Source organism: Rousettus aegyptiacus, unplaced genomic scaffold (genome assembly GCF_014176215.1).
Source record: "Rousettus aegyptiacus isolate mRouAeg1 unplaced genomic scaffold, mRouAeg1.p scaffold_m13_p_3, whole genome shotgun sequence".
NCBI classification, from domain to species: domain Eukaryota; kingdom Metazoa; phylum Chordata; class Mammalia; order Chiroptera; family Pteropodidae; genus Rousettus; species Rousettus aegyptiacus.
The window spans coordinates 150,716,492-150,742,579 of record NW_023416306.1 but is presented as its reverse complement, the minus strand read 5'-3'; the positions used below and the strand labels follow the sequence as shown (position 1 = coordinate 150,742,579).

At 37.9% G+C, this 26,088-nt stretch overlaps 1 protein-coding gene across 19 annotated transcripts in view; it reads right to left on the bottom strand.

Annotated features, from left to right (window-relative positions):
• Positions 1 to 26,088, bottom strand: part of SIPA1L1 (signal induced proliferation associated 1 like 1) — a 317,068-nt gene that overhangs the window by 69,488 nt on the left and 221,492 nt on the right. For all 19 annotated transcript variants that reach the window (XM_016118662.2, XM_016118665.2, XM_016118659.2 and 16 more), the window contains 5 exons: positions 22,200 to 22,374; positions 13,548 to 13,651; positions 10,607 to 10,764; positions 1,142 to 1,715; positions 264 to 538 (listed from right to left, as the gene is read on the bottom strand). In XM_016118662.2, the coding sequence (XP_015974148.1) occupies positions 264 to 538; positions 1,142 to 1,715; positions 10,607 to 10,764; positions 13,548 to 13,651; positions 22,200 to 22,374 (1,286 nt within the window). The remainder of the gene's footprint in view (positions 1 to 263; positions 539 to 1,141; positions 1,716 to 10,606; positions 10,765 to 13,547; positions 13,652 to 22,199; positions 22,375 to 26,088) is intronic.

The following is a 26,088-nucleotide window of genomic DNA, read 5'->3' as shown; positions in this document are numbered from 1 at the left end:
TATCTGTAACGGCAACTTTATAAATCCAGGGATATAAATCTTGGGAACGGTCCAAGTTAGTCATTCTTCCCAGCTACTGCTGCCACATTCTGAAAGGGAATCGTATCCTGAATTGGCCTACCCATGGAAGGACCTTTCCGTACCACGTGCAATCTAGTGCTCTGCGCAGCACCCTACTCCCCTACCTAGTAGATGTCCTACATGGCATGGCAGACAAATCCGGCCCTGGGCTCCCAAGGGCACAGCTGCCAACTCAGACCTACCTCCGTGGGGTGCAGTCATCATGGGGGGGAATTATGACAACCTTCACTGTGACAGATGTTCTTAGGAGATCGATCATCTGCTCGTGGCTCAGGGTGGCCACTGCCACCTTGCAGATCTCCACCAGCCGGCTGCCCTGCCGCAGCCCTGCCTGCCAGGCGTAGCCGTAGGGCTCGACATCCGCCACGATGCCCTCGTAGTTGACATGGAAGCCAAGCTGTCCCAGCCCGTTCCTTCTCAGTGTCATCTCCACTGATTCGCAGCCCTTGGACACAAACTAGACAAGGAAATAAAAGATACGATTTCACCCACAAGGTAGACATGGAACCAAAAAAATAGTACAAGCGAGGTTATTTCTGAATACCCTACTGGAAGCTGAACAGCAGTTGAGTTATTTCTCCTTCACTAACAGCCATTCATCAGGCCAGAAAGAACATACTTGTTGAATCCAGGAACTCAATATTGTCACTGAAGTTACAAGGAAACCTCTGAGACCTACAGGGAGCTGGCAGCAAAGAGTAACCGTATTCTGCCACTCACTTTGTCCTTAAAAAAATTCAAGGTAGCAGGTATCCAATTAAACAATTCTTTTCAACAACTAAAGCAGACTGGCTGGGCTATATCATCAGTCACCAAGGCAAAGGATCACATACAAACAGGTTTCCACAACACACACATGCACAGTAAATGTGTCTTTCCCTGTTTGTTCTACTACTTATCTTCTTGAAAAATGATTGAAACCAAGTGTGAGATAAACTCTGTGTCCTTCACATCATCAAGGGGATTTTTTCAGAGGAGCTAAGAAAAGAGTACAAACTTCCATAACTTGGCTGAAAGCTTTACAAACAGGAAACTGAATGTAGGTAGGTGGAAGACTCACCTGCAACCTTTTGACAATCTCTTTGATATCTTCGTTGTTAATGAAACTCTCCACCGCAACACATTCCCCTCGCTCGTAGAAGATTTTGAGGCTAGTGTCAGTTGAAGTCCACCCTATCACATCTCTGCAGGAACAGTTGAAAACCACGCTCTTTGTTTCCTGTTCGATGAGGACGATGAACTCATTGGAGATCCCTAAGAGGCAATCTATCTCCATAGCCTTGTTGTAGTCTTTGGCGCGGACAGACCACACAATGGCCCCCATGCTACTGAGCTCAGCTCCTGGGTATGGCTTAGACTTTTCCTTCTTCTTGGAGGCCAGAGAGATGAAAGGGAACTTGCCAGATGGGTCAATAGGAGTGTTGGTGACATTCTTTTCTGCCAGATCTTTCAGGTATTCCTGGCGGGTCCGAGTTGCCATGGCTCGGAACTTTTCTGACTTATGAGCAGCGTTTTCTGCATTAATCACTTTGGCCAAAAGGAAGTCCCTGAACACATTTGACTTAGGGAAAGTTACCCCTTTGGGGATGGGAGGTCCAAAGGAAGGCACATCTCTGGACCTGGTGACAGCCACACTATGAGAAAAAAGCAAAGATCAAAGAGAAAGAGGTGTGTCAACATTTCTCAGTCTCAAAGCCAAGAGAATAAAATATATTTTCTCTAAGACAAAGACATCCCTCAAAAGGAAAGTAACTGTCACTGTTTCACAAAAAATAATACACACAGGAGCACACTTTTTCTTTCATCCACATTTAGGATTTAAAACTTTTTCTAGGTCAAAAAATCCCTAAAAAGCTTAAAGAACTTTCTTTACATTAACAAACAGTAAACCAGTCATAACTCTAAGAAAAAAAAATTTACTGTATTCTTCACAAAAGACATGTCCAGGAATGAGGGGGTGGGAGGGATTACTATAATCACCTAACCTGTCAGGACAAGCATAGATTCTGTAAAAATACAAATGTGGTTTCTATTTCAGATCTGATGCCCATAAGCAGACAGCTTATAATGAAAATATAAAAAGATGCATGACATAAGAGAGATGATTAAAATTCTTTTTAAGTAAATAAATATTACTTGTTGGTCTTTGTGTCAGACATTATGCAACCAAATCAAAAGCAAAACTTAAAAGTGAAAATTGACATTTGAGTAAGGTATTAAAAATGATTTTGATCTTGATAGTAATAGTGATGGTGCTTTAAAATCATAATTTTAAACTGAGCTATTCTTTGGTCCATATTCTCCACCTTTGCTGTTTGACTCTGACAACTTGATCATGAGAATATTTTCCTTTTTCCATTTTCTTATGCGAGATTGATTTAAGAAAGTATGCTCTAATGATTTCTTCTGCATAAATATTGCTAAAATTTGGACTAAGAAAAAGACCACACGAGCGTCTGAAATAACCTATTATTTTTAATCTCAAAAGGAAAAAAAATTTCCTAAAACAACAACAAAAGAAATTAAATGGAAACGAGGTTGTGTGTTTTATATCATGTTCCAAGATTTCATCCCAGGGCCTCAGCAAAGTTTGAAAGGACATAATTCTAACATCATATCTCTCTTTTTAAAAAATTACCTAATCATTTAAAAGTGAGTCAATTATGCAATTGTACTAAGCATAAAGGAAGCAATACAAAATCTATTTCATCTAAACTCCCAGAATTAAAAGAACATAATTGGAGAGCATGCATCTTTCAGATTAAATTCAAGAGCTGTTTCATTATTTTTTATCTTAAAATCTTTAAGATCTTTGCTTTTTGCTTTTCAAAAAATGATTACTTCTTTTAAAATAGGATAAATAAAAAATAGCAACTTGAGATCAAATTATACATTTCGTCAGAAAATCCCACAGAATGGGCTATTTGTTGATTTTCAAAAAATATATTTTTTTCAAAAGACTACCAAGTTCACTTCATGACAAAGAAAGGTGGCAAACAACACTCCATTTTCTAACTGGAGAAGAGAATTCACAGAAATCTCCATATGCATTATAGCTTAATTATACCAGTATTAGAAAGGCAATTTTTCTTGTCTATTGTGAACTGTCTGGCTTGAATGCTGACAGCTGTATAATTTTAATTTGATCATGTTATTTTTTTTCTAAGTCAAGCGAAAGATGCTAAACTCCAGATATGTTAGCTTTTCTAAGAGGAATCCTGTAAGGATCCAGAAATATTTAACAACTTTCATTTTTAAATTGCCAATTTCTTTTCTTGATAATTTCATTTCAAATCGTTACTCTTTCTCAAGAAGCAGCTGTGATTTTATTTTAAATAAGGAGAGGAAAATGCTTAGCAGGGGATGTGAATATGGGCCCCATCCAGTTTCCCCTTATACTCATCAGCTTTCTACAGATCTATTTATTAACTGATAGAACTTTAGACAAACATATACTGAAAACCCACCAATAATTAGAAGCCTCTAGAATGAAGGAACTGAATCCTTAACATATAATTATCACTGATTCACCACGGTAGGGAGGTAAATGATACAGACACTGAAATCAGCTTTATATCATTAGAAATAGAATCCTTACTAAGAAGAGAAAGATGATACCCTAGAATGCTCTTTTCAAATAAAAGGTTTTGTTTTGAGTAAATCTAACTTTCAAGGTTTTCTACAAGGTTAAAAGCTCATTAATTTAGATGCCACAAATTCTGAACTCTTGATAATAAAGTCGGGTTTAAGCTAAGTAGAAAGAATATTTTTGTCTGCATAGGGAAAAAACCATTTGAGATTTCAGTTTGCTATATATGGATACTTAAAACATATTAATTATAAATGATCCTTGCTATTTTAAAAAGCAGATTCCAAATGGCTTCTGCTTGGCCACACTTAAGTTTGCCTTGTATGCAAACTTAGAAATCTCCTTAGAAATAATACATTATTTAAAATTACAGCCATGCCTATTTACTCAGCACGGTAGAGACCGAGCATGTTCTACTCAACAGGGTTCTCTAGAGCAGGGTCCCCAACCCCCAGGCCACAAACCAGTACTAGTCCGTGGCCTGTTAGGAACTGGGTTGCATAGCAGGAGGTGAGTGGCAGGCTGTTCAGTGAGCAAAGCTTCATCTGTATTTGCAGCTAGCATCCCTGCCTCAGCTCCACCTCAGATCATCATGCATTAGATTTTCATCAGAGCACTGGTCCCTGGTGCCAAAAAGGTTAAGGATCACTGATCTAGAGGACAGAGCTCAAAGGCTGAAACAGTTACAGAAAGTTAGCATTGGGAAGAAAGGACATGGAGAATTTAGTGTTCCTCAACCTCTGCCAATAAAATCTTGAGTTTCATCTTAAAATTCATCTTGATTTTGTCTTCTACTGCAGATATTTATGTTTAACATGAAAATATGTTCTGTCTCCAATCTTAGAGTGCGACTGAGGGACCAGGAAGTTGTCCTATGTCTTCTTCTGTCGTTTGACATATCCCTGAACCTCCATTTGAACAGCTGGTACAAATTCTTCACTTCTCTAGGAATGAGACTCAAAGAAGTAAATGATTTGCCCAGAACTTGTTAGAGAGAGCCAGGATTGGAAACTGAGTCTGGACAGCCAGCAGCATGCTCTATGATAAGACAAGACTACACTTATTTCCTCTTAAGGAAATGTTTTTAAATTTCTCACTCTTGAGGTGCTTGCATAAAAGACCATCCACGAGAGTCACACAGCTGGAGAGAGCACCGGTAGGCTGTTTGTAGTGGGTCTGGGCCTTGAATCATTTTCTGGTATCAAAGACCTTGGGTGAAGTAGCAGTTTTTAATACACAAAGCCAATTTCAAGTTGATAATGGGAATGTTCCAGAGACATCTGAACAGATGCCCAAATTTAAAAGGAAGGGGACTTAGCATCAAACAGTAGAGAGAAGCTTCCCCTTCATGCAGCCTGGATCAGATCGCCAGTTTGGTGAGCTTTCTAAGCAAGCAGACCTGGGCAAAGAACAGGAAGACTAGTGGCAGAACAAATGCGTGCCCATCACTCCCCCTCCCGGGGCCTTCGACTTCTCATAGCATTCATTCACCAGCACTCACTGAGCACCGACTATACACTAGACGCCAAGCTAATGTTGACCGTCAAGGATGAGATGACACAGGCTCAACCCTCCATCAACTCAAGGGCTGGAGAGGACTAAATCCAGTGGTTTGTGTGCTCTCTGGGGAGGAGTGGGTGCTGCTGGAAACACTTAGGATAGTCATTTTACCTGGTCCTGAGCGTTGGGGGAACCCTCCCAGAGAAAAGAAAAGCAGGAATTCATCAAATGGAGGAGATGCATTCCTGCCCAGAGAGCAGCCCAGGCAAAGAGGAGGACAGAGTACAGTATATTCTGGGAGCTGTAAGTAGCTCCACATGGCTCAAGAGTGAGGTAGCGGGTAGGGGAGAATTGCCCGAGGTGCCAGTGAGGCTGAGAGATAGGAGAGGCCAGACATGAAGGGCTCCGTGCAATAGATTAGAGTCTGAACTTCTCCTGAAATGGCTCAATAAGCATGAAGAGTGACATACTCAGACTTTCGTCTTAGAAAGTTCAGCTATATAGGACAATAGGAATGCTGATTAATTGTGGCTTGAAATAGACTATCTGAAAGAAATTTCCACCACTGACCGACTTTGACCCCCTCCTCTTCAGTTTAAGCTTGCATATTTATGCATATTTATTTATTTTTATTCAAGAGAAGCAAAGAGGGAGGGCACGGGCATTTTATGTGCACACACCACACTCCCGGCCTACATGAGACACTTTACTTATGGGATTTTAAGCAGATGTCAAGCAACCTTTCACTGCACAGAAAAGGAAAGTTAAGATCTGAGAGGTTCAACAATCTGGTCTGATTCCAAGTGCTTTTTGTGCTACATCATAATAACTCCTTTCAACATTCATTCCACTTTAACCACTGGATATGGAAATCTTTCTGAGAGAAGTAACATATATTTCTACCTTCCTAAACACAGTGACTGACCACAATTTACCATTTGTCTCAGAGACTTAGGGTCATTATTACAACTACTTATTACTATACTGGTTATAAAATTAATAATTCTTTAATTTCATCAAAGAGTGAGTCAATGTTCTAATTTTCAATTGTTTAAGACATTCCAAGATATTTTAATAATCTTTTTTTGTGTCAACTGGATCCAAATAAGGCCCACACGCTGCAATTAATTTTATCTTCAAAATTTTTTATTCTGTTAATTCCCATCTACTGCATTCTCACTTTATCTTTCCTTGCAAGTTATTTACTGAAGAAAATTGGGCTGGCTGACAGACTTGTTGACGGTCAGTCTTTTGCATTTCCTGTAAATTGGCTTCTTTAGAGGTTTGATCAGATTCGATTCAATGGCGAGAGGGTTGTGTTCTCCCATTATGCAACACACATTTGCCTCTTCTGGAGATATCTGAAGCCTTTGCTAATTAATGCCTCAATGCTTCAATTTATTAGTTAAAAAATGGTGAAAAAACTTTTACACTGTGTTTCTGCATAGTGAGGCCCTAGGGGTGAGTCAAGTATATCTGGTTGTTTGCTCCAAATCAAATGACCCCAGACTGTGCTTACTGAAATTGTATCTTAATGTGAATAATTCTTCTGTGCCTTCCTCATCAGTAATCACTTACTGATGTTTTCAGTACATCCTTGCCACTACGCAGTTCCTTCACCTTTTTGATATGTTGCTTCTCATCTGCTCTGTCAACTGGGACCTGCCAATTAAACTCATTGTAAAGATACAAATAAAATAATAGAGACTGGAGGGCTCTCTTATCAGCTCATGGGCACAGGCATTAGTACACAGACTTAGTGATTCATTTCTGAGTTCTTGGCTCTGTCTACTGTTCAGTGTTAACTGGCCTCAGGAATTAGCGTGAATTATGTCAGTTATTCCTATATAAACTTTGCAGTCCGCAGGGAGAGAGCACACACATTTCAGGGCCTCATTTCCATATCGCTATAAGGATTTTTTCTCTCTCGTTTCCCCTGTTGCATCTCAGGGCCTTAACCAGTGTCCAGCACACATATGATATGGGCCATAAAGAACTGGTAAAAAAAAAAAAAATCAATGAATAACAACAAAACAACAATAAGCTCCCAATGTGTATTTCTGTGTACAAATTTCCTTGCACGGTGACACTGGGAAAATATCCTAAAATTTTATATTGTATGGTGTTATCTGATGGCCTAACATTCTAAGGGCTTCCTCTGGCTGGTAAGTTTTCCTGCACGGCAACCCTCTTACTGCACTTTCCACCCTTCTTCCTGTGTCTACACTGCAGTACACACTGCTGGCTGCTCCCAGATTTTTTTTCCCCCACTGAATTCTCCAGTGTGCTTTGAAACACACACCAAATCCCATTTGGTCGTTAAATGTGCCTTAAGACTTCAGCCTCCACTGACCCTGCACTTCTCCTACACAATTACAGCAGGAAGCTCCTTTGAGAAAACACTTTCACACTTTCCACAGTACTGACTCTACAGAGATGTCAGTAAACAAACGTGAGTGTTCACACGCTGGGAACAAGAGGTTTTAAATGATAAAGCGCATTTCAATTACTCTAACTGTATCACTTAGATAAAGTTCAATTAGATTTAAATAAAATTAGTACAAATCAATACATCTCTAAACTTTTCCACCAGTGTAGTACTGAGGAAAGGAGGCCTTATTAAATTCACGTCCCTAGTAGTTTGGAGAGTGCCTGGGGTATAAGAAAAACTCACAGGTATGAGACTTTTTTCAAGAACCCATGTTTTATCTTAAAATTGATAACGTATTTTCCATTCTACTTCACAATACATTTATTTTCATGAGGAAACACACCCCTTTCCTCCCCAAGCATTAAAGACTACAAGAGAGGTGCCCTATTTATTCTGGGTCTTTAAAAAACCTCTCCTGATACATCACCAGGAAGTATACCCACCTTGCCTGGAGAAAGACAGAAAAATTAATGTACCTAAAATTTACGACAGGAAAAGATCACTGCCTGGTTTCTTGTGATCTCCCTCAGTGATGTTACAAACCGATATGTTCCCTTGGATTTACAAAAGGGCAAGATTCAAAGTTTATAAGCAGTGTATTGGGTCTTCAAACACGTCTGGATGTTCTACACCAGACAACGTGTCACGAGCAGAGGTGTTCAGTGTCCTCCTGCAAAGGCTCCCAGTAGGGAGTTCAGCAGGGGGTTCAGAAGACGGGCTTCTCTAGGCCACGAATGAAAAATAAGAGAGAAAGACAGCAAAAATGATTATCAGGCAGGTGGCACAGGCCTGAAAAGAATAAAATGGATGTCACCTCTCATCTAGCGAAGTGTTGAAGAAGGCGAAGACACTATCCCTTCTTATCGGCCTATTCTGACTTGCACTGTCCACAAGTGGCTCCTGAGCACGCGAAACATGGCTGGTGTGACCAAGGAGTATTAAATTATATTAAATTTTAAAACGTGACACTCAATTCAGTTATTCAAAAGCTTTTTAAAAGCATGTTTGGAACATTATGAGTATGTGAATCTACTATTCCAGTTGCAAATTTTATGAATTCTAAATGCAGATTATTTCCAGTGAAAAGTAAGCATTTTATTTGAGATGAGTTCTAAGTCTAAAATGCACCCCAAATTTCAAAGTCTTAGACCAAAACTAAGTAAAATATCTCCGTAATTTTTGAAATTAAAAATTACATGTTGAAATAATATTTTGGTATAACCAAGTCAGTAAATTATTGGGTCAAAAACGTATGTCATTAACATTAGTTTTACCTATTTCTTGTTACTTTGAAAAAACATGGATATTAGAAAATATAAAATTGGTATAAAATTAGTATGTGGCGAACTTTACATTTCTATTGGACAGTACTTTATTTAGACAAAAGTTTTTGAAGCAGCAGCTCTCTTTTAAAAAAGCTGATCCCTTTCCACTCCCCAAACTTCCTAGTGTCCGTTCAAAAAGAGCTTAGCTTTCTACCTACAAAGCGGTATAAAATCCTTTGCTTAGAATCAGTACATAGTGTGTTTCAATGGCTTGGAGTATTTTCTAAATGCAAATAGTTATCCATCACAATCACAGTCAAATGTCCTATTCTTTCATTCCACATCTACCTAAAGCAGCCTTCAGAGGCCATATTCTTGCTAAGAGGCTTCACATTTACGTCTCCTCTGTTTGTGTTTCTAATCCCTGAGCCTAGGAAACTACAGACTTCCCTGGTCTTGGGTTTCCACAACACTTGGCACCCGAGAAGTTCTGGAATAGTTGATAGGTCAGCAGCAGGGAAGGCAAAGACCCCGCTCCTTGCGTCATGTGACATGTGAGCGAGGCATTAAGAGACTAGGATCTTGAATGAAACTGGCACATTTGAAAGTAAGCTCTGCCCAGCACACAGGAGGAATAATTTGACCTAGGGCAAATTATTCTTCCTCTGTGCTTAGGTTTCCTCATCTGAAAATGGGGATGAAAACAGTACCCACCACATAGGTTTTAAACATTAAATGAGGTAACACAGGTACAGTGCCAAGAGTAGTGCTGCGCTTATAATAAGAACTCAACACATGTAGTTATTGTGGAATGCGTGAGGATGGCTGGTGGCAGTCAGCAGAAGTCCAAAGTAACCTCTCCTTGTTTTGTTCCCTGAACTTGCTAGCTCCATGGCTCTGATTAGCTTGCATTACACCTACAATTACACAGTTGCGGATCTCACAATAAACCAATAACCAGTCTGTGTTGGCCACTCCTGCACAGATGGAAATATTAATTCAAAAATGAATACGCAAAATTAACAAATCTTCATATTCTAAATTTTAGGGATCAAAAGATATTATAAAATTTCATATTTTGGAAGGCTAGGTTCATATTAGAAACATCTTACTAAATCTAGAATATTCTTTCACATCTTCTTGGCTCTACACTCATGTCAATCCAGCATCTTTTCCTCTTCAACAGCAAACCCCACCAGTATTCTTGCAAAGGCCTCTGCAAATAGATGCTCGAATTCTGAGACTCATGAGACTAGGTCAACAATGAACATTGAACAGTTCCACCAAGTGCATAATAAAGCCCAGAAAGCCTCTAAGACTGCAGTCAGACATGTTAGAGTGAATCAGTCCTAAGCAAGGGGATGGGCTTTTAAAATATATAGTGATTAAACAAACAAACAAACTTCCCTACTTACTATGATCATTTTTCTCTGCTCTCATCATGCCAAAAACAAAACATAATTAGGAGTATGAGTAATTACTGGGTGACCAGATGGCACGGATGAAGGATACCACCTAAGGAGGAGGTGCAAATGGAAACGGCATGTTTCTAACCAGCACGTCTGGGGAATGTCAATACCTTCAGGTTACGTCATTGTGTGAATCTGGCCACCCGCAAGCACAATTTAAAGACAATAAATAATAAGAGACTTCCCACTGCCCCTTCAGAAAGTAGAGTTGGACACGGCCCTCTGCGTGCCCCAGCCAATGCCCACCCAGCCACGGCGGCAGCACCAATACCTGTAACAGACACTGTCTGTGCAGGGGTTGTGGACCCTGACAATGACGAAAACGTGCTGAAAGTGAGATCGGATGTTTTTCGGGCTGAATGGCTGTGCTCCAGGCTCTTGGAAAACAATTGTTACAATATCGTTTCCAATGTGGCGCTTCCGTAGGAGCTGAAAGAAAAAATAAACAAACACCACAAATGACAATGCCCTTCTTTCTTATCTTCAATTCTCTCATGTAATTGTGTTTAAAACATTCATTATTAATCAGTACATATTAGGGTACGTAATCTACACAATTATTGTCAATATTTTAGCCTGTGTTATCATTCGCTCCAAGGAAAGATAAGGAAATGAATATTCTGAAATTTGCATAACATATATAGCCCATTCAAATAGATCCATCCAATATCTGGCATATTATACCAAGACCCGGCATCTCTAAATCCTCAGTTTCCATAACAACAGTTTTGTTCCGTTTTCATATAAGAAAGGAACTTGCCATAGGAAAGATTTTTTAGTGATGGGAATGGCTGAAGTAATTACAACACAATTTATGTTTTGATTTAATTAGCTTCATTTACAGAAATGTGGCTAAGGTGTTTTCTGATCTGCTTTTTGTGTCACAAGCTGGGAATATAGAAATTAATAACATTCTAGAATCTTCTAACAATTTAAAAGCAGGTAAAATTTTAAGTTGAAATAGCTTCTTTAATTACAGTGAAAGCTGCTTAAGATTATATTCTGTTTCATATTAAATGGTGCTGTGGAAAGGTGGCCTTCAAATTCAGGCACCGCAAATCATCTTAGGTGAGTATCTTTTCAAGATGGGTTTATTAATTTAATTCAAGAGTATGAAGAAAAATTAAACAAAATTTGTATTTTTTATACTTATTATATGGAGGTTTTTATGAGGAAAATAACATGAATTTATATAAACTATCCATCATTAAACATAAGACCTCATTTATAAACTTCAAAAAAAAATTCTACAGTGACTTTAACTTACATAAACTAGTAAAATCAATCATCTAGTATTGGCTGCCAGCTGGGAGAAACAATAGCCTTTCAGATTAGGGTTAAGAACTGAGAGCTAGAATGTTCAGGAAATGTACTTTTAACCTTAGGAATTTTAAAGCATCCCAAATTATCTTCTAATGAGGCCATTTAATTCATTTCTAAACATATCAGTTGTTACAGAAATAAAGGCTGGCCTGTATTGACTGCTGTACAGAATACACTCATTATTAAAGATTATTAATCTACTCAGGATCATGGACATACCAAAAACACATACAATTTGTCTGTATATCATGTCATTCTTCATAGATGATGTCATTCTCTTTTTAATGCAATGTCATTCTTCAAAATATGTCTTGATATGTAATATTAATGTCTTAATAAAGGCCCCAAATAAAAATCAATTCATCCATCTACCTTACATTATATATAATGAAAGATAGTATTTATAAATTCCTGCAAAAAGATTTTAAAAGATACATTTTCTTTTCCCAAAAATAAAGTAAACTAAATAGAAAAATAAATTCTTCAGCTAGAAAACTAAAATTTCTCAATATGTAGCAGCACCAATTACTCTTTCATTGTGATTTAGGACCATAATACTTTTTCCTTGATTGTACTCCAAAATTAAATAATTTAGAGAGCCATCCATTTAAATGTCAACTCATTCTGCTCAGCATTTCAACTCGGTTAGAAGTAAACAATTGATTCTTGTTACTAAATACTTTACCACTACCACCTCGTTACCTAAATCTTTGTAGTGACTGGTCAGAATAAGAAATTTAGTATATTTTTCTTAGCATGATGTTTTCCTCTCAGAGAAATCTAGAACTTGGAATTTGCATAAAACAAATAGGTAACAAGCTCCAGATCAGGAGATTTATCTAAAAATTGGTTTATTTCAAAGTTATAGTTGATTCATTGCTTTCCTTCCTATTTTTGATTACTTTGGTAATCACAAGAGGCAAAATTTTATTACCTATATTTGTGATTTAATCAAACTTAAAGTGATGAAGTATTAGATTAGATCTGTGTTTGGTTAAATTCTATGAAAGAGGATGTGATTCATTCTGCAGCTGGCCTGTGTTGTTAGCACAACAATTGACAATAACAAAATCTATATCCATTTTCAGGTCCGAAGTAATGGTAGACTGCTTGTGTTTACAGTAGCTATTGAAAGGAGAGTCTGTTAGCTCTTTGGTTCTTTTAAATTTCAGTTTGGATTCATTTTGAAATATTTTTTAAAAACAACTACCATATACTCTCTAAAACAATACTGCCAGTTTCCATTTTACTCTGTAACAATCTGTCATTTCTTGGTTTCTGCGTTGTACTTTCTCAGTAACTATGTTTTAGTAGCAGGCATTGTGCTTTTAGGTCTTTTAAAAAGAAACTCTCTGTATAATATACATAAATGCAATTGCTATTTATGCTCCTTGCTATCTCCTGACAAACACGTTAAAAAAACATTTTTCTGAGATCCTATTGATACTTATTTTGATTTTTCTCCATGTTTGTACACCAAACCTCCTTTGCAATATGAAATGAAATATTGGTACTTTCCTGCTTCGTACATTAGCCTTTTGAGATGAAACTTCACCCACTCATACACGTTCTTTGCAACCCTGCAGAGTCATCTAATCACCATGATTTCAACTTGTTCTCTTCAGATTTCATGAAAACCTCAATCCCCGTGGGTGAAAAGCAAACGATTAATTCACAAAGCCATCCAGCTGGCTGTTAACCTAGAATTTATGTCTCTTCATTTGTTTTCAGCTCATTTGCTATTCTTACTTCCACAAAGTACAAAGCTTCCTGCTGCTGTGACAGGTGCAACATTAAATTCTGGTTTAAGATTTTACAAACTTGCCACTTAGGCTTCTTGGGGAAATGAAACGAGGGTGAAGAAACACGGATCACCCCGGTTCTCTTACCTGTTGCTTGTTGTTAGGTGTGTATGGCAGCATGGTAGAAACATGGAACATGATTTCATAGTCCTTGTATGTGGTGTACAGAGAGTGGGTTCCAGTGGAGTCAGCTATACGGTAAAAAAGAAATATGTATATAAAAAATGATGAGATGACTAGAACGATAGGAAAAATAGTTCATTTTAGAGAAATAGCTAAAAGACAAAAAAAGAGATATTTTAAGATGAAAAGATCCTAGAAAAGACCCAGAAGAGGCATTCTTATCCATTTTTTTGTACCTGATCCCCTTTGGCAGTATAGTGAGGTCAATGGACCCCTTCTCAAAGTAATATTTGTAAATGTGTAAAATAAAATTTCAACAGAAACCAATTATATTGAAAAATACAGTTATCAAAATAATTTCAAAATATACTAGCATAAGATTTATGTAACAAGTTTTAGCAGTTGGTCGAATAACTACTATATACCTGTAGTAGTGATATATGCATAAGCGATATTTTGAGACACCTCCAATAAGAAGAAATATGATATAAAAAGACCGGTACTTTCTATTGGCAATCAAATCAGAGGAAGAGCTTATATGAACTACTTTGGTTTGCTGCCTGCATCTATAATTGAAGGAAATACTAAATTTCAATCAGAGGTCAGTGAAAATAAATGTAAAATGATTTCCAATCCAAGTTCACAGACCTCTGAATTCTGTCCACAGACATCAAGTTAAAAACATCTTTTCTAATACTTCTGATTCAAGTGAGAGAACTGTTTTGTTCTTAACAAATAGAAATTTAACAAGACTGTAACACTGAATAACGAAGATATTATGGCAATGTCCAACAATATTTTAAGACTGAGTGTATTTTGTGCTCACCTTCCTTAAGGAAAAAAAACAACCTCTACCCCCTTAATCATTAACAAATCAATGTGCCTGTAAATACCAGAAAGCCAGAGCATTATTAACTGCCCAATTGAAAAGGAATATCTTCAGACTGGAAGGACCTGGACTCCGGGCTGCAAAATGAACAGAAATGCCCTCATTCTGAGTCAACTCAAACCACCATCAACTACACTACTGAGGACCAAAACACGCTACTGCATTTTAGAGAATGCTGTTGTAAGACCAAGCCTCTGACATATACCAAAAGGCAGCAGTTTTCAAAATTTAGTATGCAGAGTCACTTGGGGCACTAGTTAAAAGGCAGATTCCCATGTCCAGAAACCTGGGAACACTGCTCAGTGGGCGTGGGGCTGGGCAGAGGAATCTATTTTAATAAACATCCCCAGGGTGATGGTAAGGCAGTCACTCCACTGCCCTCAGGCGCTGCTTCGAGAATAGACCACAAGGGTGGCTTGAGGTCTATGACAGACAGACGTGTAAAGAAACTCTAGAGCCCTGAATTTCAACCTCGAGCTTCTTGGAGGATCTTAATTTTGAAGCAGACATAAAATGCAAATGGTTTTTAAAACAAGCTGAAAGAAGAATAAGCAAAGACTACTTTTCAAAAATTGTAAAAATATGTACCAACATTAAACTCCCCAAGAAAGATATCTTCTTAATGTAAATGATTTCCACTGCAAAAAAATACAAGTTACTACAATAAATAATTGACATATTTAAGACAGATCTTGAGTCTAAAGAACTTATCTATTGCTTGCCCTTGCTATAAATACCTCCAGGATGGATTAGTACATTTTAAAACTTTTAAGTGAATGTGTCAGCTTTGACATGTACTTACATGTGTTTCAAGTCAACTTTAAGCAAAATTAATGAACTAGGAAAAAAAGGCTGTCACCCAAGTATTCATTTATTACATTTTGCTCTATATGTCTAATTCTAAAAGAATTACTACCAGAGAGGAAAACTGAAGACAACCCTGAAGATAATTTGTTTTTCTACTTCTAGTCCTTTCTCTTTCTTCTGCATGCCTCATTTTATATAATATATGCTGTTTGACCAGCCTTTTTCTGGGGATCTTAAGAGACTCCAGTTTAGTTGATAATTTAAAACAACCTGGAAACAATTCCAAAAGTTTTAAAGATGAAACTAGGACAAAAACAATGAAATTTTCCTTCTAAAAAGAAAAGAATCCTCAAATCCTGAAATTACTATGTGCATAATAGAATTACTTAACTTTTGTAGAGAATGGAAAATGAAGGTTCACTAAAGAATAAGGCATCCAATGTTACTGTTATATTTTAAATGACCTTGAAACCCTGAAACCATGAAAGATTTAATAGAAAGATAATCAGGAAAATGACAATTAGGAAAAGTGATAAAAAATCTTTTTTTCTCTGGTTGGAGAAAATATACATTGAGTAATTTCTAAAGGGAAAATATGCTTGGAGAAGAGGAATTTTCAAAAAGAAGATAACGATCCTTCATATTTGTATGGAGCTTTAAAAGTTAAAAAGTATATTCAGGCACCTTATGGGTCATCTTGATAATCACGTGACGTACCTTTAAATCATCCTACCAAAGTGGCATATATCCACTAATAAGGTCAGCACTCCATGCTAAGCCACATAAAGTAAAATTTCTAATATTCAAACGAGATGATAAGAAGGCACTGAATAATTGAAGAATGATAAGAATGTTCTTCTCAGCTGCTTTGAAAATAGATAAGTGATAATATCCCATATCAAGCATTTCTATTGGAAGATGGTATGAACAGGTTAATAAGTTTGTAGAGCAGTTTCAGATATAATGTCATATTCATCCTTGACTTCTTTTCAGACTCAACTCTTTCCTTTAGGCAAACTAAAACTTGGATGAAAAAAGTGTACGTGCATGAATCTGAATCAAGAAAAGCTAGTCAGACTTTTACATAACCATTTTTTGGTCATTAATGGATATGTTAGAGTTTTAAAAGCTAGATGAAGTAAAAGAAGCCTACGAAATTGATTCCTGGAAAGTTTCTAGCTTAAAATATTTATGAACACAAGGAGAAAAGTAATCTCATTAACTAAATGCATGTAGACTGATAAGGTCAATAAAATGAAGAAAGCTTAAGCTCAGTTTATTAATGCCCTCACCACTGTAAAACACATCAAATGTAAGATGAAAGCAGAGGCAGGTTATGGGTCTGATTCTTATCCATAGTTTGAAATATTATAACAGTCAGCTGGCTGCTGGAGCTAGCCAATTAAGACCTCCAGATCTCCCATCTACGCACTCCTGCCTCAGGGTCTCGGGGTGCAGAAGTCAATGCTTAGAATGCAGTCAGGGAAAAGTACTGACATCTGGAACACTGGCATGAACTTGCAGGGCTCTTTAACTTACTCACTAATGAAGTGTTTGGGTAAGTCAAGAATTCCACTTGTTACAGCACCTACCGTATTTACTAATATTTTTTCAGTGTACCTTTAGCCATGGTCAGGAGATGAGTTACTTTACTTCAACGAGGATGGGATCAAGCAGAGTCTGTAGTAGTACCCTTTGCCAGGGTACTACTGTCAGTTCAAGGAATGAGTGAGTGTACATGTGAATGTATCTAGGATTCCAGGCTTCTCAAATTGCTAATGTATCGAGAAGAAAAGAAAAGGTGTGGGGCTGGTGCTTAGGAATCAGGCACCTACTAGTTTCTAGCTACTTTTCACTTTGTAAGATACCAGCAATTACCCTGATTCTCAACTTGAAAGTAAGAAGGTATGAATCTGAATGCCAGTAGCATCATTTGCTACTTAACACAAGCAAGTCACTCCACTTCTTTGCCCTGCTATAATCTCACTGTTCTGAGTATTATGTGAAATAATGTCCAGGAAAGCGCTAGCTTGTAAAAGATGCTCAAATAATGTGTTGATTAGAATTTAGAATTGTGTACAGTTGAGGTAAAAAGTGTAGTTTCCTTAAATAGGGCCTTTTATATATTTTAATTTCTTTGCCTAGTGTATCTCAGGAAATGTCAAAGAAAAAACCATACGCTATAACACAGTTCAAAGTTAAGGGGCAAAAAAAAGAATCCTTTTCTTCATATCAGTCTCTAGAACTCCAAATAGGCCTTTGCATGTGCAAAGCATTTAAACAATGCTGGTTTTATCCTTTCACTATTCATAGTTTAAACATTCCAAATAAAGAATCATTTATTTTCTTTGTGGAAAGTCTTACATGTGTTCTAAGACCCTGAATCTCAATGGTTTTTACAACGAACACTGCTGAGTAACGGGAGAAGCAACAAGCATCCACTAATACTGCAGCAAATTAATGAAGGCTTTGAAGGAATGCTTTATAAGGGCTTTTAAGTCTTCCACATGTTGACTTGACAAACAAGCCTCAGTAAGGAAATAATTTCCCAAATAATAATCCATATGCTCAGCTTAAAATGAGGGTGGTCTCTAGCTTTTAAATAACAGATGGCTTGTTGAAAATTTTATTTTTCTATTTACTGTAGTGTGAGAAGATTGTAATTATCTAGAGGTAATGTCATCCAAACAAGAAAATGGGAACAAAAAAACCACTACTGCAAATTTCTTCATCATAGAATTATTACAACCTCTGACACCATTGTAGCTCGTTTGCTAGAAATTCTTATTTCTGAATGGGAAAATGAACTTGGTACAGAAAGTTGGGGAAGGGAGGGGAAGAAATGGTTCAATAGCTCCATCAATCCTTCCTTCCCTGGGCCTCTCCCTCCTTTACCAAAGTACTAAAATCTGAATGTAATTATAATAGATGTCAGATAGGAATCTTATGCAAAGGCTTGGGTACTTTTAGCCCAAGGGATGAGAGAAGGAAAGATAGAGCCATAAGACAGATTTCTGGGCTTCGCTGTGCTTAATCCTCAGTTATGCTTTCTCTGAATATTTCATTAATTGTACCACTAGGATCTGTTCACTTTCCCTGATGCTTACTAGCTGTTTAACTCTGGACAGTTGGTTAATCTAAAGAAGCCAATTCTGTCAAATGGGGTTAACTGGCATCTAGCAAGGTTTGTGGGAATTACATGAGATGGCATATATAAAAAGCATCTGGGACCTCTATTTCCGGCTATATAACAGGACTTCGTACAGGATCTGCTTCCACCTTGTAAATAACTAGAAAAGTTGACAATATGTCTGAAACAACTGTTGTGACATTTTACAACAGGCAGCATTGGATAGTGATCCCGGAGAAAAGAGAATCAAAGGTGATCCTTGTGGTTCTACTTGGCTTTCTTCTTGGAGGTACTTTAGGAACAATGGCACAGAGCAAGACTTCCAAGAGGGAAGCCAAAATAGGCTGGAGTTCAGGAAGCCTGTGGTAGCTAATATTTGGTGAGCAGAGTACCAAAGAAGAGGACTACCCAGAGGTTCAAGATCTGCACAGGGGCCCCCCTAATACACAGGCAGAATATTAAAGTGCATACACATAGAATGAAACTCCAAAGCCAGGCAAAGAAAAACTGTTAGTGAAAGAACCACTACCAGAGAACTGCAAGCTAAACAATTCTCACAGTTCACACAGGGGTGAAGACATCTGAGTTCTGAGCAGCCGCAGCACAGATACCTCATGAATATGCAGATATTCAGGTATAAGAAAAGTCATGCCTTAACAGGAGGGCTACCTTAGTCAGAGCGTAAAGGCTACTCTAGGTATGCTTCAAAAAAGCTTAAAAATAAGATTCATACAGATCAGACTGTTCTATAATTAACTGCCTTCCAAAACGAAACCCAATGCTCTTTAAAGAAGACAAAAAAAATCCAAACAATCAACAGTGAAACATTCGCAATGTCCAGTATCTAATCAAAAACAATCAGACATGTGAAGCAGAAAAATGTTAACTCAAAAGCTGAGGAAAATCCCAAATGAGACAGATGATAGAATTAGCACACAAAGACTTTGAAACAGCTATTATAAATATGTTCAATAATTTAAACGACAATGTGAACCTAATGAAGAGGAAACAAAAAATATAAGAGAATCAAATGCAACTTCTGGCTCTGAAAATTACAATATCTGAAATGAAAATTTCATTGGATTGGATTAACAATAGACTAAGACACTGTGAAAGAAAAGAAAAACATAGTGAACTTGAATACATATTTATAGGAATTATCCAAACAAAAGCACAGAGAAAAAAAAGGTTAAAAAAATAAATCAACAGATTCTCATTAACCACTGGTAAACTAGTAAGTGATCTAATATATGTATAATTGGAGATTCAGAAAGGGGGGAGCAGAAAAAAATAAAGAAATAAAGATTGGCAAATGATATTTTAATCTGATGAGAACTACAAATCCACAGATCCAAATGACATGCCACACTGCCACATGTAGAGGGCATAATCCTTTAGAAATGCTTGTTCTCTCCTTATGGATTCTATTGAAAGAGTTTCTTGACACAAAATAAAGCTAGATAAAACGTGGTGCGATTATCTCACAGCACACATAGCAAAGTCTCATCTCTGGGTATGCCATGGCTACTGGGGTGTGCAGGGGCTGGTTGTTTCCAATTTCTATGGTCTGTTACTGTTTAATATCTGTTTAAATGCTGAGGCTAATGGTCCCTTCTAGTTTTTGACCCTATTAACTTGGAGTAAAAAAGATAACTATGCCTTATTTAGGGCTTTAGAACAAAAACACTTTGCTACTTTTCATTTACTTTAAGAAACTTGACGCTGGACATAGGTCCATAGTGTAGCGCTTAGCATGTCTGCTTTACACGCAAAAGGTCTTGGGTTCGCACCCCACTGGAGCCACGGTCTATGGTCTTCAGTCATGCCACCCTGAATAAGCCTGCTGTCTGATCTCAGAAGCTAAGCAGGGTCGGGCCTGGTTAGTACTTGGATGGGCAATCACCCAGGAAGACCAGGTGCTGTAGTCGTAAAACAATAAAAAAACAAAAACAAAAACAAAAAAACACACACACCTGACACTGAAAAAGCAGAAAACTATGAACTCTTCTGCTTAGGAACTATGTATCGAAAGGTTATAAGGAGCCTTAAAGGACAGTAGTTTAGTTAAAAGGAACCCTTCCTTGCTGAAAGTATTGTATAACTATAAAACTGTGCAGCTGGAAGCAGTTTGCTAATCCAGGCTCATCCCCCTCTCACCTTCACAGTTATTGGATATTGGGACAAAACATGCAGAGTGCTTAGTTTGCTTATTCCACTGCCTTACTTGATGTTGTATGGGGCTTGGCTATATATTTCTCGCAATGCCCTTTATTATCAAGAGGTGGCTGGGAACATGGAAATACATAATCTCTTCCACTCCCAATCTGGCCATTCATTTATAGCTGTTGTCTCCAACCCCTGGGCTATGAACCAGTACTGGTCCATGGCCTGTTAAGAAATGGGTTGCACAGAAGAGATGAGCAGCAGGCGAGGGAGCAAAAAAGCTTCATCTGTATTTGCAGCCACTCCCCAGTGCTAGCATCACCGCCTCAGCTCCACTTCAGGGCATCAGGCATTAGATTCTCATAGGAGCACTGGTCCCCAGTGCCAAAAAGGTTGAGGACCACTGATTTACAGAATCAGGGTGCTAATTACATTCTCTTCCCAGACCTTTTCAATAGCTCTTTGTGATGATGATAATTTATATAACACAACAAATTGAGACAACATGAATGACTTGTACAGGGTAACTGTTAGAATATCTGGATAAAAAGAATTTAACAGCATACTGAGATTTAACATTTTACGCAGTTGCGAGTAGAGTATGGAACATTAAAATAATATTTAAGAGTCTAGGCTATTTATGGGGTTTAATAGTCTCTTTTGCACATTGTTTCCAAGTTGGCAACAGTAAAACCATGGCAACAGGAAATTCTTCCCTTCAGTAGTTTATGAATGCTTTTGTTTTCATGACTCAACTCCTTATTTAATTTCCGGTACAGAAAACCAGAGAGATTACTATAGTAAGACTGCAATACAGATGTGCTAATCTACAGACCTCAAAGAAAAACAGGTCACAGGTGTCTACAGATGGATTCTGAGATAAAATTTAAAATTGCCTCCATGCAGACACACAGCATAAGTCAACGTATTCTAACCAAAATAGATACTCGAGAACTAAACTACTGTATTAACGACTTGGGGAATGGGAGTGGGACTTGGGGAACGACCTATATGTTCATGGGCTATAAGTAAACAGATTGCTTCACTATTGTGCATTATTGTGCTTTTAATCAACACATTTTATGAGCCAAACTAATACCAAAGCTAAGAAGCCTATTTTCTTAGGGATTAAATTAGACTATGGACAATAATAATAGAAAATAAAAATCCTCCTTGATATTTAAAAAATTACAAAAATGAATGAAAAACCATACGAAGGCAGACTACAAAAATAAGCACAAATTAATGAAAGTAAAAAATTCTTGAACTTGTGACCTGATGGTTATAGGTTGCTAGAGCTTTTAATCACTTTAACATTCACCTATAGATAGGGAAATGCGTGCAACACTATCCAGGAGGAATTCTGCCTGACTTGCATCCCCTGCTCGACTCCACCCACATCTCTGAAAACAAACACTGTTTTCTGCAGTCCAATCCCAGCTACTTTGATTATGGTCTTCAACTGTCCTGGAGCCACATCCTCCCTCTCTTGCTTTCAATGATCTCCTCCATCAGCAGCGGTTTTCTGCAATAAGTGGCAATGCTGTTTTATGGGCAATTTAGCAGATGAACATGAACACATCAGGAGGAAAAATAAGCCTGGTGTGAGGGTATAAGTATTTCTTACTTTTGGTGTCAAGCTGTGCACGGTACTTCTCAAATCCTTTGAGCCGAATGCGTTCTCCCAACAGCTGAAGGAATTCCTCAAAGGCTGGACCAGCTGATTCATTGTTGTACATCTCTTCTTCCGTGCTCTGTCCAGCTTTGCAGTACATGATGCCGACTTTCTGCTGATAGTTCAGCTGTGAAGACAAGAAACACAATGCAAATAAATAGAGGCAGATCCACTCTGGCCCACTTAAATGCTAATAAGTCCTGTAGGGCAAATGCCCATCAAATAGCTAGTATCTCCCTTCTCTTGAATCCTTCTGTTCTAATTCTTCTGTCTCTGATCCAAAAAATACAGTAGAGCAAGCATTTGTAATTATAATCTTCATAACATTAAGAGGAAAGGCCGGAAAAATAAGTTAAAATCATGCATCATTAGAACAGATGTTAATACTTTAGGGAATTTGTTAATGGATTACAAAGTACAAAATAATGACTATAAAAAACAGCCTGACAACAAAAGACAATTCTTTTTCAATGACCTCCCTTTTTTAAAAGAGAGGTCTTTATAAATTTAAAGGTAGAAGTCTACTTTACAAAAAATATTTTAAAATAAATTGTTTTGCCTTAAAAAGTCATTAAAGTCCTTGAAATTTCTTTTGTAAAATAGGAAAAGATTTATCTTCCAATGCTGTTTTTCAAGTATATTAAATTATAAGCCTCAGTTATATCTTTGTTAGAGCAATAGCATCATCAACAATGCCCTTTTCAAATATTTTTCTAAAAGTTGAGTGTCTGGAAAGAAACTTTAAAATGGCAAATCGGCTGGTGGCAAATATTTCTTCCTCAGATATAGTTAAAATGAAGCATTCAAAAGATTTAAATATGATGAAACAATCAAAACATTTACTCATCATTGAAAAGTCTAATCGTTCTGTAAGCAAATTTTAAGGTTGTGTTAGTCAACTAGCAAGAAAAGAGTTTTCAATATAAAAACTGAGACTTAATTCTCTAGTGATATAGGCACTCTGTATCACTAAGGCCTATTAGTGGCACTGCAACCACTACCTCAGCACATTTTTATCTAATGAAAAAAAAGAGGAGGAGGGAAGAGGCAAAATTTTAATAGTTAACACGTAATGAATACTCACAACAACCCATAAAGCAAATATTAGCTCTGTTTGACAGTTAAGCAAAGAGCAGGTCAGAGAATGGAAGAGAAAGTAACTAGCCCTAAGGGAGAGACACAAGATCACGACTGTCAGTCCTGTGATTCGGCTCTGTTAAATATTACCAGGACTCAACCGGGCTTGTCTTGCTCTATTTCTATCGCTGCAATATATGTCCACAGCCTCATATTTGCAATTCTGAAGTTGAAGGTAAAAACCAGGTTTAAACAAACACATTTGGCAGCAAAACTTGGTATGAGCTGACATTAGTACTTTTAATTTATTCCTCTTTGTGTGAATATTCATATTCTTCCCTGTGGAAATACTAATGTGCTTGACTGTGGGGCGCTGCTCCAGATTCCACTGGGAATATTACTAGATGGTGCTTGCATTTTATTACCCTGCTAAAATCTGGACATTTCTGAATTCTTAAACATATCCAGCTCTTATAGTTTTGTATAAGGGACTGTGAAGCTGAACAGCTCTTTTCAACCTCCTGAACCAAATGTTTCAGAATGGTTAACAGTGGTAACACAAAATGCCATGGGGAAAATCTCCTGCTTGTTTCCCCTCTTCCTATCCCCCTGCATCTAGTGCATGTTGCGCAGTTGACAGGGAAGCTCAGCAGCCTTTACGAGCCCCGTGAGAGTTCCCTGGGAGTTCTCTAGCTGCACAGAACTGACTACCTTGCCTATTCCAGAAAGTGAAGGGTAAAGTCCCAAGTCTGAAACCTACCAATAACAGGATATACTGATATTGGAGTTTTTTTTTTTTTTAAATAGCACACAACCTTATGTTACTGCGGCTTCATTGTAATTATTAACAGAAATGGAGTTAGGACTTAGTTCATTTTGTACACCACATGTAGGAAAAACTAAACAAAAGGAATCTCAGTAAAATCTACTGCACGCCACTGACATTTCAGTCTTCCTCAGCTGGCCTGCTTCAAAGGTCTGAATGTAGCTACTAAGGCTTGGAGGGGAACTCCCACAGGTAGAGATTTCATCTTGGCTTTAGAATTAAGCTGAATACCCTATCGGGTCTCAACAAACAAAAAAGTCGTGGTAAGCTCTATGTCTCTTACAAAAGAAGTCCTTAATACAGCCAGCTCTTTACTCTCCCTGCAGAGAGAGCTGAAGCAATCCCAAGAAAGGAAGGGGCTTTGAGTTATTTGCTATTTGGCTCTGTGGCTCCCAGATCAGCCTTCTCAAGCAACAATGTAAGACAAAAGTCACCCTGTTCAATAGAAAGCATCAGTGAGACTGGATCTGGGGATTGCTTTTCAAAACTTCTTAAAGGTCTAAGACTTCACTGTGCAACATTCAAAAGGATTCATTTATTTAAAAAAAAAAAAAAAGAAGAAGAAGAAAGAAAGAGAAAGGAAAAATAGGCTCACCGTAGAGAGAAGCAAACCCCCAAAACCAGTGGAGAAGCAGAATCCAAGGACAATGAGACAATGAGCCATTTTGTTTGGACTGATTTCTTACAATCCAGTGACCTCTACCTGTCCGTAGAACAAACTGGTTTTCACTGGCTGTGTGTGAAAGGAAGGCTCCTTTAAGAGAATTAGGAAATTTGTTAGAATGTCAAATTTCCTCTTGAAACTGTGCCAAATGTCACTGCTCTATCCTCTCAGGTGACAATATGACTCTCTCCTTGCTTTCTACTGCAATTAAATCAAGTAGGTGGCATTCTCTGAACTCAAGCTCCTAGAATCCTTAGTTAGCAACCGTGTTCCCTGCCAGAATATGAGACGTTATTGAGGAGTTACGTAAATGTAATATTTCAAGGAGAAAAGGAACATCTCAAGAGAAAGAGCAAATGTAAATGGAGTTAGAGCTATCATTTGGGGGTTCTGAATTATTAAGAGGTTATATGAAACAGCGATTTTTTGGAGACACAGAAACACATCTACATGGGTATGTATGTGATTATATAACACTTTCACGTAATGATCAAAATAGAGCTATGATGACATTGGAAGGCATTTTGGGAAAAGGCTGGGCTTCTTCACTTTTTAGGGTTTTGCTTTGCATAATCTTCAGGTCATGCTACACAATTCGTGCTTACATGCCAACTGTCCCTGTGGAGCGCGGACACTCAACAAACATTCACGTTGTAAAAAAGTGATGATGGTCAGTCCGCCAAGGCTATATAGCTCAGATGAAGGTAAATCTCAACAAAGCAAAGTGTCTTTCAACATTCACCAAAAGTATGTGGGCTGCCACAGCTGGGGACAAACACAGTATGTAAAATTGTTCTTCCTCTCATAAAACAGGTATTTCAACACAGAATCAAGGACACAGGAACCACAATCTGACTTACACCGCCCTGAGTTCCTGGAAAGATGGAAGATAAAGTCAGAGCCCCCTACCGGTGGAAGCATGTGGATAACCAGGTCCTCGCGCCTCTTCAGAAGTGCTGCCTTTTCATCTCTCCATCGTCCCTGTTGTCTTAGCCAGAGAAAGGCCACTGAGGTGGGGTGGGGGTGGGGAGGAACTGCCCAAATCGTGAGACCTACCCAGTGCTTTCTGTTCTTACAAAGCCATGAAAATTGTCTGATTTCATCTAGAAATTTAAAAGTCACTAGAAGGTATTTCTTTGTACAGCAGTTCTCAAGGTGTGGACTGGGAACCCTTGAGGAGTGCTTGTGCTTTGTTCTGGGACAGAATACAGTTATTTGAGAATAGCTTGATTCTTTCAGTTCTTCCTGTTAGGTCTTACTGGAGCAGAGTTTAA